Source organism: Chanos chanos, chromosome 2, assembly GCF_902362185.1.
Source record: "Chanos chanos chromosome 2, fChaCha1.1, whole genome shotgun sequence".
NCBI lineage: Eukaryota > Metazoa > Chordata > Actinopteri > Gonorynchiformes > Chanidae > Chanos > Chanos chanos.
In genome coordinates, this window is record NC_044496.1 from 54,139,136 (window position 1) to 54,154,135 (window position 15,000).

The 15,000-nt window shown below is 45.9% G+C and overlaps 1 protein-coding gene across 1 annotated transcript in view; it reads left to right on the forward strand.

The window, feature by feature from the left end:
- gpc3 (glypican 3) overlaps window positions 1–15,000 on the forward strand; it is a 95,130-nt gene that overhangs the window by 31,469 nt on the left and 48,661 nt on the right. Inside the window, exon 3 of the mRNA XM_030765566.1 lies at window positions 14,190–14,878. Within this exon, the coding sequence (XP_030621426.1) occupies window positions 14,190–14,878 (689 nt within the window). The remainder of the gene's footprint in view (window positions 1–14,189; window positions 14,879–15,000) is intronic.

Consider the following 15,000-nt stretch of genomic DNA (forward strand, 5'->3'; position numbering starts at 1 on the left):
GGTGGATCGACTTCTTCAGGCAGACCATACACACACATCTGATCCACGTTTTGAGACCCTTAACAGCGGTTCTCAAGACTCTTCCTTGGCCCACAGTACTGACTGTTGGTAAAGAACCAAAGAGGCCTTTCAGTATATTTATTCAGTATAGTTCTTTTATTCCTTGAACTTACAGCTCATGTTTGATGGTAGAGTTTCAGATATTTGCCTCTCAGGTGGATGGGGCCAATGTCAGGGTTTTTTTTTTCTTTCTTTCTTTCTCCTTCGGCACTGGTGAAGCCGCTAAAAGATTCGATGTAAGCTGGATTTGTCCTGGTATAAAAGAAGACAATATTTGTATGCCCTGGCCCATCCCTGGAAGGACACGGTGACCTTCTCTCCTTTTCTTTTCTTTTCTTTTGTGTTCTCTGGAGCAGTGATGAATTTCAATGTGAAAGCGACAAAAGAACAAAAGATGAGAAATGTGATTCAAAGGAGACAAAAATCAACAAAGAAGGAGGAAAAAAAAAAAGAAGAAGAGAGAGCTTCTTTATTGAAACCTGAGTGTAGTAACGTGATTGGCCGAATCAGGACGAACCTGTTCATGCAGCGTTGGCTTCTTCATCTAAGAATCAAAATCTAAAGCCTCATTTGCAAATTATTCATCAAAGCAACGGCACAGAGCCTAGCGATCTTCACGAAGCTGTCACCATAGAAGAGACTCATTCGTCATGCAGAAGGATCATGTAACTAGGACATTTGATTCGTCTGCGTTATTTATTTCACATTGTCTGTTTACATGCCGACGGCGGCCTGAAAACAAGCCATTATCGCAGCCACAGGTACGTTGTGTTTATTTTGGGGCTGACATCGCCAACTCCTCGAAATGTTATTTGTCGTGACGTCCAACGTAATTGATTTGGGTAATTAAATCATTATCGGGATGAATTTGGAAACTGTGCCCCGTAAGGCGCGATTTATTTTAGGGTCATTACTGCTAATTTGCGATGGCGTATTTGTCCCCAGAAGTGCCACTGTTCCACATTAGGCTGGGTATTCTGCTGTTCCCTCCCAGGAGAAAAGATGCACACATACGATGAGGAACTTTACCGCTGTCAACCTCATGTCTGATTGGCTCCTCCCACATTCTCCGGCTTCCTTTCCCCCCGACGCTATGACAGCCTATTTGGGTCACCGTGCCCATCCGCAGGGGCAGGAGACAGATGGGAATACCCCTCCATTGTTCCCTTTTTCCTTGTCTCCGGGTGTCTGGTCCTCCCAGTGACACCCCGAGGGAGTTCTCGCTCTTCCGCAGAACTCGACGCGCGGTTTCACTCCCGGCTTATTTCGCCAGGACGAATACAGCGAGGCTCATGACAGTTGGGATCTACCGGAATCACAGAATGGGAAAATATTTCAGCTACAACGTCCTCTTGTTAATAGCTTTTTTTCTTTTTTTTTTTTTTTAAGCAAATGACCTGGTGATTCATCTTAGTAAGGACATTACGTGCATTTTAAACCGAAATATTTTACAGGAAGCTCCCTGGCTCTCTCTCTCTCTCTCTCTCTGAGCCTAAAACTGACGCTGGATTATCATCCGCTCAGGCTCTACCACAGGATCAGGCTGGAAAGGGTGAATTGGACAGGCCTAGAGGACACAGCAGCGGTCACTTCTCCCCATTGTGTCTGACGTGTGTGGTGGTAATGTGGTGTATTGGTACCATGCTGTGCACTTAAGAATAGGCTTATGCACATTGCCCTCCCCTGGAGCCTTGGGCTGAAAACCAGAAGCCTATAGTGTGTGTGTGTGTGTGTGTGTGTGTGTGTGTGTATGCGTGCCTATCTGTCTGTCTGTGTAAGTGTGTGTGCATGAAAGGTGTATGTACATTTGTGTTAGGTGTGTGTGTGTGTGTGTGTCTGTCTGTCTGCGTGTGTGTGTGTGTAGGCAGGGAGGTCAAGGACAGTCTCATATGCCTTGCCTCTGGCTGCTCGTGTCTGTACCCTTGTGGCGTTTATTTAAAGAGCTCATCAACCTCCTTCTTCCCCAACACACACACACGCACACACACACACACACACACACACACGCACTTATACCATCAGTGTCCTGCCTCCCAGCTTGCTGGATTAATTAATCTCCTTTCCCCTCCTGATCCAGGAGAGCTGCTGAAAAGGGCCTCGCCTCTCGCTGGTGGGTACCGAGATGCCAGCACTCACCCATTCATCACCTCCACTTTGGGGAGAGAGAGGGAGAGAGAGAGAGAGAGAGAGAGAGAGAGATGGAGGGAGAGGGAGAAAGAGAGAAAGTGCCTGAGAGAGAAGGGAGGAAGGGTGAAGGAGGCCGCGTCCCTCCTGACTGTCGCTATGATTAAAACGTAGAGATGTGGGAAATGTTTCGATTGTGAGGCTGACAGAGATTCTCGCTGTAATGTATAGACTGCTGAGGTGAGCGGTTGGAGGTGGAGGATAAGGGGGGGAGGGGGCTGGGAATGTAGGCGGTAATGAGGGCCAGTAGTCTACACGCTGGCCTGGAGAATGGTGGTAGTGGTGGTGGGGAGGGGGGGGGGGTAGTTGAGGAGTTTGGGGAGGGTGTTTAAGTCTGTAGAGTTGACAAAATGTCTGCTTTAGATTAATAACTTCTCCTCCCTCAGCGAGTCTTCCATTGTTGCCTACAAACACTACCACATTTATTTCTGCCTCGCTAGGGAGGATGAAGGAGGTTTTTCTCCAGTTAGATGGATGGCTATATCATACAGATGTCCACACGAAAAGGAAAAAAGTCAAGGAAAGGGACAAGAAGAGAGGAGAGGATCGCGTAAAACATGCTGGGAGGGGGGGGGCGGGTATGAGAGCTTGAGCGTAAAGCTAATCAACGGACAGGAGAAGAAAATGCAAAAACAAAGAAAGAGTGAGCGAAAAAGAAGAAGAAGATGGAAGAAGAAGAAGAAGCTGGAAGAAGGAGAAGAAGAAGAAGAAGAAGAAGAAGAAGAAGAAGGGTGCTGTGATGCGTCTGCGCTTTGATCAGCCCGACACCCGGTGAGACTGATGCTCCGGGGCTCCGCGCCACGCATCGCGTCGAAAACGTCAGCCCTAACAAGGTAAAAAAAAAAAGAGAGAGGGAAAAACAAACGAACAAACCATTGGGCGCGTCGCCGTCGCCGTGGAAATGTGGGCGGTGTGCTTTTCATCGTCTCTCCGCTCGCGTAAACACCCCGACAGAGGGAACGCCGCGACACACGCTTTGAGAAAAACACAGAGACAGTTCACAGTCAGTTTTTCCCCTATTATATCTCTCCCAATATTCGACCCCAGCAAAGAGAGAGAGAGAGAGAGAGAGAGAGAGAGAGAGAGGGAGAGAAACCCATTTCGAAAAAGCTACCACACACTTTGAAGCTTTTGCGTCATTCACAAAAGAAATGGGGCCATTCCAGTGCTTGTCATGCCGGATAAAAAGGTTTTATTTCTTCTGCTCTGTTTGAAAGTGTCTTCAGATGTGTTCTCCTGTCTTCTGTAAATAACTGAGAGAGTCGCACAGACTCAGAGGGGGGAATGTTTAATAAGAATGGGCTGAGCATCGGCCCCTGGATGAAAATGAACTAATGTGGAGAAGAAAAAAAGGAAAAGCAAAATGCCTGTGTAATACCCTACACAACCACGTAGTGTCGATTAAAAATGGCTTTAGGAAGTAACCCTGATATGTTAAAAAAAAAAAGAAAGAAAAGAAAGAAAAAGAAAAAAAAGAAAAATGTTGCCCAGAGAGACGCTCTGGACAACAGTTAGGATTTATGCAAATTCGATTTCAGGGGCGCTGGGCAAAGTGAATTATTTTGTAGTCGAAGCCATTGTTGGCATTGTGATACAAATTGTTCGGGCAGCGGAATCTTATTACAATCATAATGAACACAAAGCGATCTTTAGCATTAAGATAAAGGATGGCTTCCAAAGTAACCATGCTCCCTATTAGCCAATGGCCATCAGGCTGATTTAGTCCTATTATAAGCTTTGGTAGACATTAATAAAAACGGAGACTTTGATCCAGCGTGCACAGTGCTCTTTGTAGCTTAGCCTCTGCATTACTCAACGATGCCTGAAATTCAGAGCTTTTGATCTGGCGTAGACCTGCAGCAGAGACTCTGTGTGTGTGTGAGTGTGTGTGTGTGAGTGTGTGTGTGTGTGTGTGTATGTGTGTGCTACATTTGACTTGGTAGGGAGTAAGAGACCTGTCAGAGAAGCACTTAGAGATATGGATCTTACCTGTCTGGACACCATTCCTCAGTACTGCTCTGCCGTGTGGAACGGATGCGCGGATCGGGGATGAAGGATCGGATCCCGGTGGAGAAGAGGCGCTGGAGGGGCCACGAATCACCGCTGATAAAAGCGTCCCCGACTCACTACTGGTCCAGCCCTATCACATCCCTGGTCTGCTCAGCCAACCCTGAATATAGAACGGTGTTAAGGTCAAACGGAGGATTAATAAAACGAATTGCGTCGCCCTTTACATCTCTGTCTTGAAGGTTCAGAGAGGACTCATAGCCGTTTCTGTTGTGTTTGTAGTGAGGGTATTTCTGAAGGCTTTACGACACAGACTTTTACCGGGTTTTACCTTATCTCGCCGGCAGGCCTCTTTGCTCTCTCATCGCGTAGTGCCGTGTCTGAAACCTCACAGGACCCCACGGTTAGATCTCTCCCTCTTTTTAAAACCACCTTTATTCAACAACATCAGATAAATATCTAGAGCTTTATTGGCTGATTTGGAGTCGTTAGATAAATATCTACTGCTTGATTGGCACAGGTGTATGAAATCAGGGAGGGTCTTAAAATGGGCAGAGTTTTGGGGCTATAGGAGCAGACTCTGTCCACCTGTATTGACGTTATTATGAACTGAGAGGTGCTGTTGGAATTCCCTCCGATTTACTGACTGTCTGATATGGTGCTTATAGAGCTATAGGGTCTCTATATATGGGTTTGAGCTGGGTGTGGAGGAATAGACAATGACATGTGTAAGTGCCTTATTGTAAATACAGAAAATCATCCCCTCGCTCTCTCTCTCTCTCTCTCTCCCCTATTTTTTTTAGTTCTTTCAAAATACAAAAGTTGCAAATTCCCTGTATTGCTACATGGACTTAAAGTAAAAACCTGACCGCCAGTGTGTTAGTTTAACAAAAGAGAACAGTGGAACAGTGTGTTAGTTTAAAAAAAGAGAACAGTGGAGCAGTGCGTAGGAATAAAGTCTTCATCGAGGGGAAGGAACGTGTTAAATGTCAGAAATATAACGTGCTTTTGAAAAAAAAAAAAAAAAAACAGAGGGAAATGAATGACCACGCTAAAGGGTAATTGGTATGACTGTGGTTGATTTCTGTATTAGAAACTAATACACCGTGAAGGTAGACACCACAGAACTCAGTCCAACACTCCTAGGCACTCACTTTTGATTGATCAAATACAGATGACCCTAAAGTATCTCTCTCTCTCTGTCTCTCCCTCTCTCTCTCTCTCCCTTTCTCTCTCTCTCTCTCTCTCTCTTTTGCTCTTTTCCTCTCTTTTTCTCTCACTGCTCTTACATCTGCTAGGAGAACTTCAAAAACAGCTCTATCCCCTTGCTGCTCTGCTTTTAAATTCAGCCCCCTTCGTCTTTCATCTGCCTTTAAAGTCTCACTTCAAAAAAGCGGGAATTTTTCATTCATTACCCCTTCATTACTTTTGTTGAAATGCCATCTTAATATGCACTCTTTGGTCAGCATTTGTAGATATATTTATTTATATTCAAGAATCAGATCTAACAGCAATAAAAAATGCAATCTAAAAAATGCATGCAGAGTAGTTATATTGTGTGGCAAGCAGAGGAGACTTGGATAAAAGGTTTAGTCGTACAGAGTGAATGTTTTCGTTATTTCAGGCCATCCGCGGAGAGCCGAGAACCTGAGGAGGTCTCTTGTTTTGGAGTGGACACCTGAACCAGGATGTCTGTTACTGCCCCATCCTTTTTTTTTTTTGGTCTTTCTTTTCTTTCTTTCCTTTATTATTTCTCACGTGTATAGAACGCCACAATTTTTTTTTATTCTTTTCTCTGTTTCATTCCCATAGGACACAGTGTAATATCAAAGTCCTTTCTCTCCACGTGCCTATTGTTCGTTCAGAGGTCTGCTGTCCTTACAGGCTGCATGCATACAGAGTGCATCTTAGTGCTTATCAGCCCTGGTTTGGCATTTATAAGACAGAACTGTGTGCGAGAGGATAGCCTTCATTCTTTGTTTATATGAGCATGTAGCTTTGTGGTTCAACGCAGTAATGTATTAAACCGTGTGTGTGTGTGTATGTGTTTAGGACCATGTCTGCCATGTCTCTCGGAGTGTTTGAGGCCAATGTGAGTCCTTTCATTGCAGTGACTCTGCGGAGTTTTGGAGGGTATCTGTTTCATGTTTCTGATACCGTGCCATCCGTTGACTCTGGCTGTGTTTGATTGGGGCTTCAAAGCCTCGTCTGAAAAAGTCTGCCTATAGGTTCTGGCACTTTCCCTGGGTTCTCTCTCTGACTATGTCCTACGCCTTTTTCCAGCTCACGCTGCTCTTTCGCTTTTGTGTACACTTTTACCTCCAGCACTCTCCTCTGAAGAGTTTCTCTGTCTCTCTCTTTCTCCCCCTCTCCCTCTATCACACACACACGGACACGCACGCGCGCGCGCACACACACACAGACAAGAGGATTCTCTTTTCTATATCGTACATGGGGTCAGCCATTCAATTGTGAACTTTGAAAGGCTACAGAAATCAATGCCCAGTGCTGTGATGTCGAAATCTTGGAACTGCTGGCGCCTGTGTGTCCTGTTAAAAAAAAAAAAAAAAAAGAAAAGAAAGATACCAAAAAAGAAAAAAAATCAGCTGTTGGATTCCCAGGAGCAGAAGGTGTGTGTGTGTGTGTGTGTGTGTGTGTCTGTGTGTTTGTCTACTTTCCTTTCATAATTTAAACATGGTGTAGTAACACGTTTATGAGTGTCATGCTCATTCATTGACTTCCATTCTCACCTCTGAAAAGCTGGAGAATAGGAAATCAATGGAACCCATGCCATGCTTAAGCTACTGTAGTAGTCCTGACAGCCCCTCAGCTCACGGTCTGTCTGAACAGTTATGTGTCAGCTGTAGGATCCTAATGAAAACAGTCTGGTGAAACAGCTAGAGATCCTCAAAGATCAGAAAGAACTTGAAAGAACACGTTCTAGAGATCCATGCAGTCAGACCTGGTCTAATCAGACCAGCTAGACACACGTTCACGGTACGTAAGGAAAGGATGATCAGACCCAAACCCTTGTCCGGCAGCGTTAGTGTGTGTGTGTGTGTGTGTGTGTGAGAGAGAGAGAGCCTCAGGTCACTCTCTCAGACCGTGATGGAGAGAGACAGACAGTGTGTGTGTGTGTGTGTGTGAGTGTGTGTGTGTGTGTGTAAGCTTCAGGTCACTCTCTCAGACCGTGATGGAGAGAGACAGACAGTTTGTGTGTGTGTGTGTGTGTGTGTGTGAGCGAGTGAGTGCGTAACCTAATGCCCCGTCTGATCGGCCTTTACTCTTGCTGCACTGTGGTCTCAGCGATCTTATCGGGACCTTCCCAGATTTCTGCCTTCTTCTTTCTTTACTGGAAAAACCTCACCCTTGCCCTGTCTGAAAAGTTCATTACTTACCGCATCCTTGCCCCCACCTCCCACACCATCCCAGTCTCCAGACATTTGGAGCCCAGACCCCTCGTAGAGGGAGGAGTACTAATACGGCGTTCTTTGAATAATCGCACATTCCTCCCTCATCCCTCTCAGGCAACACAAACCTCTCATCCAAGTTAGCTGGAGCCATTCCCCGTACACATAACTTATTGATGATGTATGAAATGCAGTGGCATCTCTGGCAGGTGAGCGCTGGATTTGTGGCCAGGGATGATTCCAGACTAGGCAGAGCTCCAGCAGCGAGGCCAGGTGTCTTTCCCTCTCTCATTCTCTCTCCCTCTCTCTCTCTCTCTCTCACTCGCTCTCTCTCCCTTCTCCCCCCTACTCCCCCTCCTCCCCCATCGCTCTCCCTGGCGGCTAGAGGTGACACTCCATCAGAGAAATTGATTAGGCTTGTTCCATGGCTAATTTATCGATGATTCGCTCGGCATGGAGATAATGAGTGGATGAGGCTCTGATTGATGGAGAAGCAGAGGAGGTGTGGTGCCTCCTCTCTGGAATCGACGGGATGACCGTGCATATGTTAGAACAAGCCACTGGTTTTGGCACACACGCATTGATCAAGGCCTGATCTGCATTAAAGCTACCTTTCAAGTGTTATCATTTAAGGATTACAGAGCACAGATTTCTTTTTCTTTCTTTATTCTTTTTACAGGGTTTTTTTTTTTTGTTTTTTTTTACAAGATTAGCTTCTATGTAATATGAAAAGGAACTGCTATTAAGCCACCAACATTTTATGTTGTCTTATTTATAAATATTCATCATTTTATATTCATTAAACCACCTAGGAGTATAAAGGCTTATGTTTGTTCGTTACATAAAAGCAAATGGAGTTCTCTCCAAGATGTGAAATACTGCCTTTTAAAGTACTTGAAATAAAGTCCATGATTTCCTACCAGTCTACTTAACCTCGTGTCTTTTACACCCATACTTGAAATACAGTACCGTTTTACACAGCTTTGGACCCATAATTTTAGCCCACTAATCTAGAAACAAATTCTCCCACCTCCACTGATGCATTAGCTGTGCAATACGAGTGGATGGTTTTGGCCAACTCGAATCCGTTTTGTCATAAATCCGGTTCATCAGAGCTCCCCGGCTGGACATCCATCGGCATTAATGATGAATTGCGGCACAGAACGGAAATAAGATACGCTGATCTCGTAAGCGTCCTGTTGCACCATAGCATAAAGTGGCACGAGCCATGATTGAACAGGTATTCATTATTTGGAATTTAATGGATAGATCAGTTGACTACTGGTTTCTACCAGAGACAGGTACTATGAAATCCAATATGCGTGTGTAAACCTGTAGACAAGGCGGGGACCGGGCGGTCGGCGTTGTGGGAAGTGCGGTGTGCTAATTCTGGACTGGGCGTAGTTATTCTGATAACTGAAACCGCTTCACAGACAAAACAGCAGCCTGACAAGATAAAGCGATATTCACGTTCAGGCGAATCATAACTAAACCATAGACTGAAGCTCTAGGATATTTGCTTCGACCCGAATTGAAATTACGAGTTAGGAACTTTTGTTCTTGTTCATCGGCGTCGCAGCAAGCCTTTCACGGTTTCAGCGGTAGTGTCGTTGTCAGTGCCAGACATTTATCAGGCAGGGTTCACAATTCGGTGAGGTCACTTCAAAGAACAGCTCTATTTGGGGAATGGCTGGCCATTAGAAACGAAGCTGTCCAGGACAGGGCAGTGTAACTCATCTGTGTTCACTCCATTAGCAGATATCCGATCCCGGCTTCGCCCCGGGCCTGAAACACAGATCAGAAGCAGGAAATTGGAGCGGAGCGCGAACACGAGCATGATCTGTTTGACCCTTCTGCTAAAATACAGCATTATATTCAGCGAGGGAGCCCTCCATCTTTCCCATTAGAATCTTCCAGAGCTCCGCGAACGGCTCAGAGAGAGAGAGAGAGAGAGAGAGAACGATACAGCGGCTTTTTGTCTAAGTTACACCCATTTTTTTTCCCTTAAGAGGCTTTCAGAAAGATAGATGTACGCGAGGAGGGAAAAGCTGAGCTGAAAGAATGTGTTTTTCTTCTGTTCTCTCAGAGGAGTTCTATGGATACGTCAGCCTTTACAACATTTAACGAATACAAAGCCTTAGCATGAATCTCATGTGTGATTAAAAGTGTCTCTGTTTGAATGCATGGCTTTCCTTTCCTTTCTTAACTCTGTGGAATAATCTGAGGGTATGCGGTGATCATTTGTGTTTGTGTATGTGTGTCTTTCTCTTTCTCCTCTCCTTTTTTATTTGCTTGTTGTGTTTCATGTTCAGTGTCAGTGTAATCTCTACTCTGATGTGAATTTGTAGGACACTGAGAGTGTGTATACGAGTGTTTCTGTGTTTTGGTGTAAAATATGTATAGGGTTGGAATGAATATGGATCATATTTATGAGTATGATACAGAATCTGACGTATACTGCTGTGTGTAAATAAATGTGCGTATGTTCGTGTTTACAAATATGCTTTAATAGTAGTGTGTGTGTGCGTGTGTGTGTGTGTGTGTGTGTGTGTGTCTCCCTCGTCTCTCTGCTGACGTTGTTTGGGATTCTGCTCCTCTGTCTGTTCGTTGATCACAAAAGGAAGCGTGACTGCATCTCAGCGGGAGAACTCAGCCCAAAACTCACAGACCCATGCCGCTGTACAACACAACACAACACATCACAGTGCTGCACAACACAACACAACACAACACAACACAACACAACTAAACAAACAATTCAACACAACACCACATGACACACCACAATACAACTCGGCACCACATAACCTGACACAACACAGCACAGCACAACTCTGCACTACACAGCACAGCATGGCACGGTGCACAACACAACACGGCACGGCACAGCACAACACAACACGGCATAGCGCACAGCAGACCACAGCATGGAACAGCACAGCATGAGATTTACAGCTAGTGCTTCCAGCTCTCGCTTCCAGTATTCATTAACTTCTGATCCAAGAACAGTGTTGGACCGCTCTCTGTCGTCAAGGGTAGAAATTAATTAGTATGTGGAATTCACAGAAACAGCCGTCATTTTTCATAATGTGCGTATGCCTCATGCACCCTCTAGAGCTTATCTCTCTCTCTTTTTTTTTTCTTTTAACCGTGATAAATCGTAACAGTAATGTATTTTATTTACTTACACTACCCTAACATTGCTCAGTATTGCATAAAGAAAATTAATGAAAACAAATACATACAGTAATACAGCAGAGAGGAAAGTGAGGATTAAGGGAAAAGGTATGAACCGTGTGAAAGAGGGAGACGAGAGGGCAAAGGAGGACACGGAGTAAGAATGGATAGAAGATGAGTGGAGACAGGGGAGCGAGGGTGATGAAGATTATAGGGGGATTATCTGTATGCAAGGGTAAAAAAAAAAAAAAAAGGTGTGTTTTGAGACGGGAGGTGAAGATGGAGAGGAAATTGGTGTTATGGACAGATGGAGGGAACGAGATCCAGGGCCTAGTTCAAATCTGGGAGAACGGCTTTGTCATCAAGGCTGCGGAGGCTGGATGATGGTGCCCCCGGGAAGACGCTGGCACCGGAGCGCTCGAGCGTCTGAGCGGGCACGTCGGGTGAAGGGGGTGAACATGTTCGCTGAGGATGGGGGGGGGCAGGAAAGTTAATGCGGAACTTGCGACGCGAAACGTAGGCTTTGTGTCGGCGACGGGTCGTGTTGTTGAGTTTTGGGACGTTTCGAAGCTTACGGCGTGATTGTGAGCGTGTCCCGGGCGGATGTGCGTTGCGGTTGTCAAGACGACCGTGAATGAGTAGATTAAGGTTTCGGCTGAGGTACACGAGAAGCGAAGTCTGGCATTACACAGAGGAAATAAAAACAAAGCCCAGACGATATTGCGTTACCAATGTGATCGTGAAATGACAGAATTTCAGAAGACTCCGAAGTTTCTCAGAAGGGGGGTAATGTCGGCGCCGTCGTGTGTGAGTACTCACAGGCCTGTTTCTCATTGACGCTGGATTTGGATTCCTTGAGAAGAACATCTGTTTTGTCTCTTTTTTTAATTTTGAAAAAGTCGTGCCGCGTCCATGTTTTCAGTTTAGGAAGACACAGTCCGATAGTGCAGCGGTGAGTCAGAGAGGAGGGGAACTTTCTGTTGTAACATTTAAAAGTTGGTATTGTCGGTTTAGTGGCAAACACGCAGGTTGTATGCATCACAACAATAATATATATAGTCTGAATGCATGATTTAATCACACCCATTACCAATTATATATTAAATAAGTTGTCTTCAGTAATAGATCATAGTGTGACTCACTGTGTCAAAGGCAGCACTCAGATCTACCAGATGAAGGAGGCCGGGGGAATCTCAGCCTCAGTCAGGATTTTGACGTGGGCAGTTGTGTACTGTACTGTGGTGGAGGAGGAAACCACATCAAACTGGAGGTGTTTAGAAAAGGCTGTGGAACAGCATGAGGGCTTGGAGCTGAGATGGGATGATACACACACACACACACACACACAAAAAGGATTTTGGGGGATATCCGAACTTCCAGGTTTGCAGAGAATGGTAGTGGTAGCAGCAGGTTGAATTTAGAGTGACAGACTGAATTGGACTGTGAGGGTGGGGGGCGGATGGGGTCTCGTAAGGCTGGAGTTAAGGCTACGGGAAGCTTATCCAGAGAACAGATTATCATATTAGATGCATCATTGATGTCACAGACGTGGGTGGGGCCAACAGGAGAGAAAGCAGTGAACGTTTTTTTTTTGAGACAGGTGTCGGTCAGCATGTACGGAGCTGGAGAGCAGAAGCTATGGAATTATTGGTAATTAATGAAGTATTTGTTCTGGTGGGGTTTTTTTTCTTTCTTGAGAAACGTGGAAGAACGAGTTGCAGGGGTCTTATGGCATGTTTTTTCACATAGATTTTTTTATACTGGTCGGTTAGCTTCAAATAGGCCTGTAATTATGAGATTCACATCGTGTGTACAGCGTCTCGGAGCTGCGGCATGCCAGCTCGAAGCACACCGGTGTACAGATGGCCTTAAACATGGATGGGGTGAATGTGTGAATGAAGCTGTCAGCAGTGTCTGGACATAAGGAAAAAAATAAAACACCCAGCAAATTACCCGGTCTTCAGGTTTTGACCTGTCATATACAGAGCAACATATGGGTGTCTGTGTGTGTGTGTGTGTGTGTGTGTGTGTAAAGAAGTAAGTTTGCCAGATTCATCAGAGGAAGCACAACACGTAATAACTCCGAAGACGTGTGATTTTGTGAGAGATGATGCCACGATTTCATGCAGTCGATGATGATGATGATGATGATGATATTCCCACTAAATGATTACTTCCTGGAGTTAATCAGTCCAGTCTATACACTGATGCAGTAGGTCTAACACAGTGCCCTCACTGATCTAATTACATGCGGTGCACCCCAGAGAACTGAATTCACTCGTGGAGACGGATGAGGAGTTTAATGTTTATTGCCGTAAACAGTCTGGCTGGCAGAGTGGTGATGTAATGGCTCTCCAGTAACACAGCCTAATTAGACAGTCATCCCCTCCGCTAAAACCGCTTTCACCTTCTCTGACCGTTCTTCTAATGGGTCCGAAATCTCCCTCTCTCTCTCTCTGTCTCTGACTCTCTCACTCCCTCTCTCTCCCTCTCCCTCTTTCTCTCTCTCTGTCTCTGACTCTCTCACTCACTCTCTCTCTCTCCCTCTTTCTCTCTCTCTGTCTCTGACTCTCTCACTCACTCTCTCGCCCTCTCCCTCGTTCTCTCTCTCCCTCTGTCTCTTTCTTTGAAATCCTCATCTCCTCTCTGCTCCCTGTCCTGCTCCCCTGTTTGCCTGAGTGGATTTTGGGAGCTGTTTCCTCTTTGCCTCTTTGCTGATAAGACTCCACTTCACCTCTCCAGATTTGTCTGATTATTTCTCCACCTAAACTCCCCCTCTCCCTCCATCCCTCCCTCCCTCCTTACCTTTTTTGTGCCACTTTCTTTCTTTCTTTCTTTCTTTCTTTCTTTCTTTCTTTCTTTCTTTCTTTCTTCCTTTTTTCACACATTTCCAAGGCTGACCGGCTCACAAACAGCTCGGGTCCACATAAATAGAAAGCTTTTATGTCTTTAAGACTCTTGAATTGGAGGCCTTTGTTGTTTTGAAAGGTCATAGTTTCCATCTTATGCAGCGGCTTTGCTTTCTTCATTTTACAAGCTGTCATCAATGAGGGATTAGAGTAAAGTTGTGTGTGTGTGCGTGCGTGTGTGTGTGTGTGTGAGCGCATGTATATGTGTATATACATATCAATTCAGTCCTGTTAAAAAAAGAAAAGAATACCCAAGTTTAAATTGGATATCTTTGTTTGTCTAGTGCACCACATTAATATTAGAATGAACAGATGTACAGGTGGATGAGTTGAGTGATGGGGGAGACTGAAACAGACAAATGTGAGACGTGGTTTATTCTTATAAAATAACTTTCTTTCTTTCTTTCTTTCTCTCTCTCTTTCTTTCTCTCTACTTTCACAGAGGCCTTTGACATGGTTTTGCGTCTTGGCCGTAACTCCACCATGATCCTACTGAAGGAGGAGTTCCCAGTTCTAGTGGGCGGGGCCAGCGGAGCTGTCACTCAACTCTTCCTGGACATCTCCCTTTACATCCTGGGCTCGGACGCCAACGTGGACGACATGGTCTCCTCCTTCTTCTCCCGCCTCTTCCCTCTCGTTTACCGCCGTCTCCTGGGCAACGGGGCGTCGGCGGGGGTCTCTGAAGAATGCTTACGCAGAACGTGGGGCGAGGCGTCGGCTTTCGGGTCGTATCCAAAAGTGATGATGACCCGGCTCTCCCGCTCCCTGCTGGCCACCCGGGTTTTCCTCCAGGCCCTTAATCTGGGCATCGAGGTGATTAATACCACCCAGCACCTGAGAGCGGGCAGGGACTGCGGACGCTCCCTGCTCAGGCTGTGGTACTGCGCCCACTGCCAGGGGCTCTTGGACGCCAGGCCATGTCGGCCACTGTGCCTCAGCACCATGGGGGGGTGCCTGGGGGGCGCGGCGGAGGTCCAACCCCACTGGAGGGGTTACGTGGACAGGCTCGGCACTCTGGTCACGGCCATGAGAGGAGAGCAGGACATGGAGGCTGTGGTCCTCAGAATGCACGTTATTGTCAGGCTGGCACTAAAACACGCCATCGGAGCCAAGAGTCGAGTCAACACGCAGGTGTGTGAGAGATTTCTCATGACACACTCAGACACACACACACATACACTCAAACACTCAAACACACACACACACCCACACACACACACTCACTTACACAGCAGTAGAGTGTGTGTAGTTCT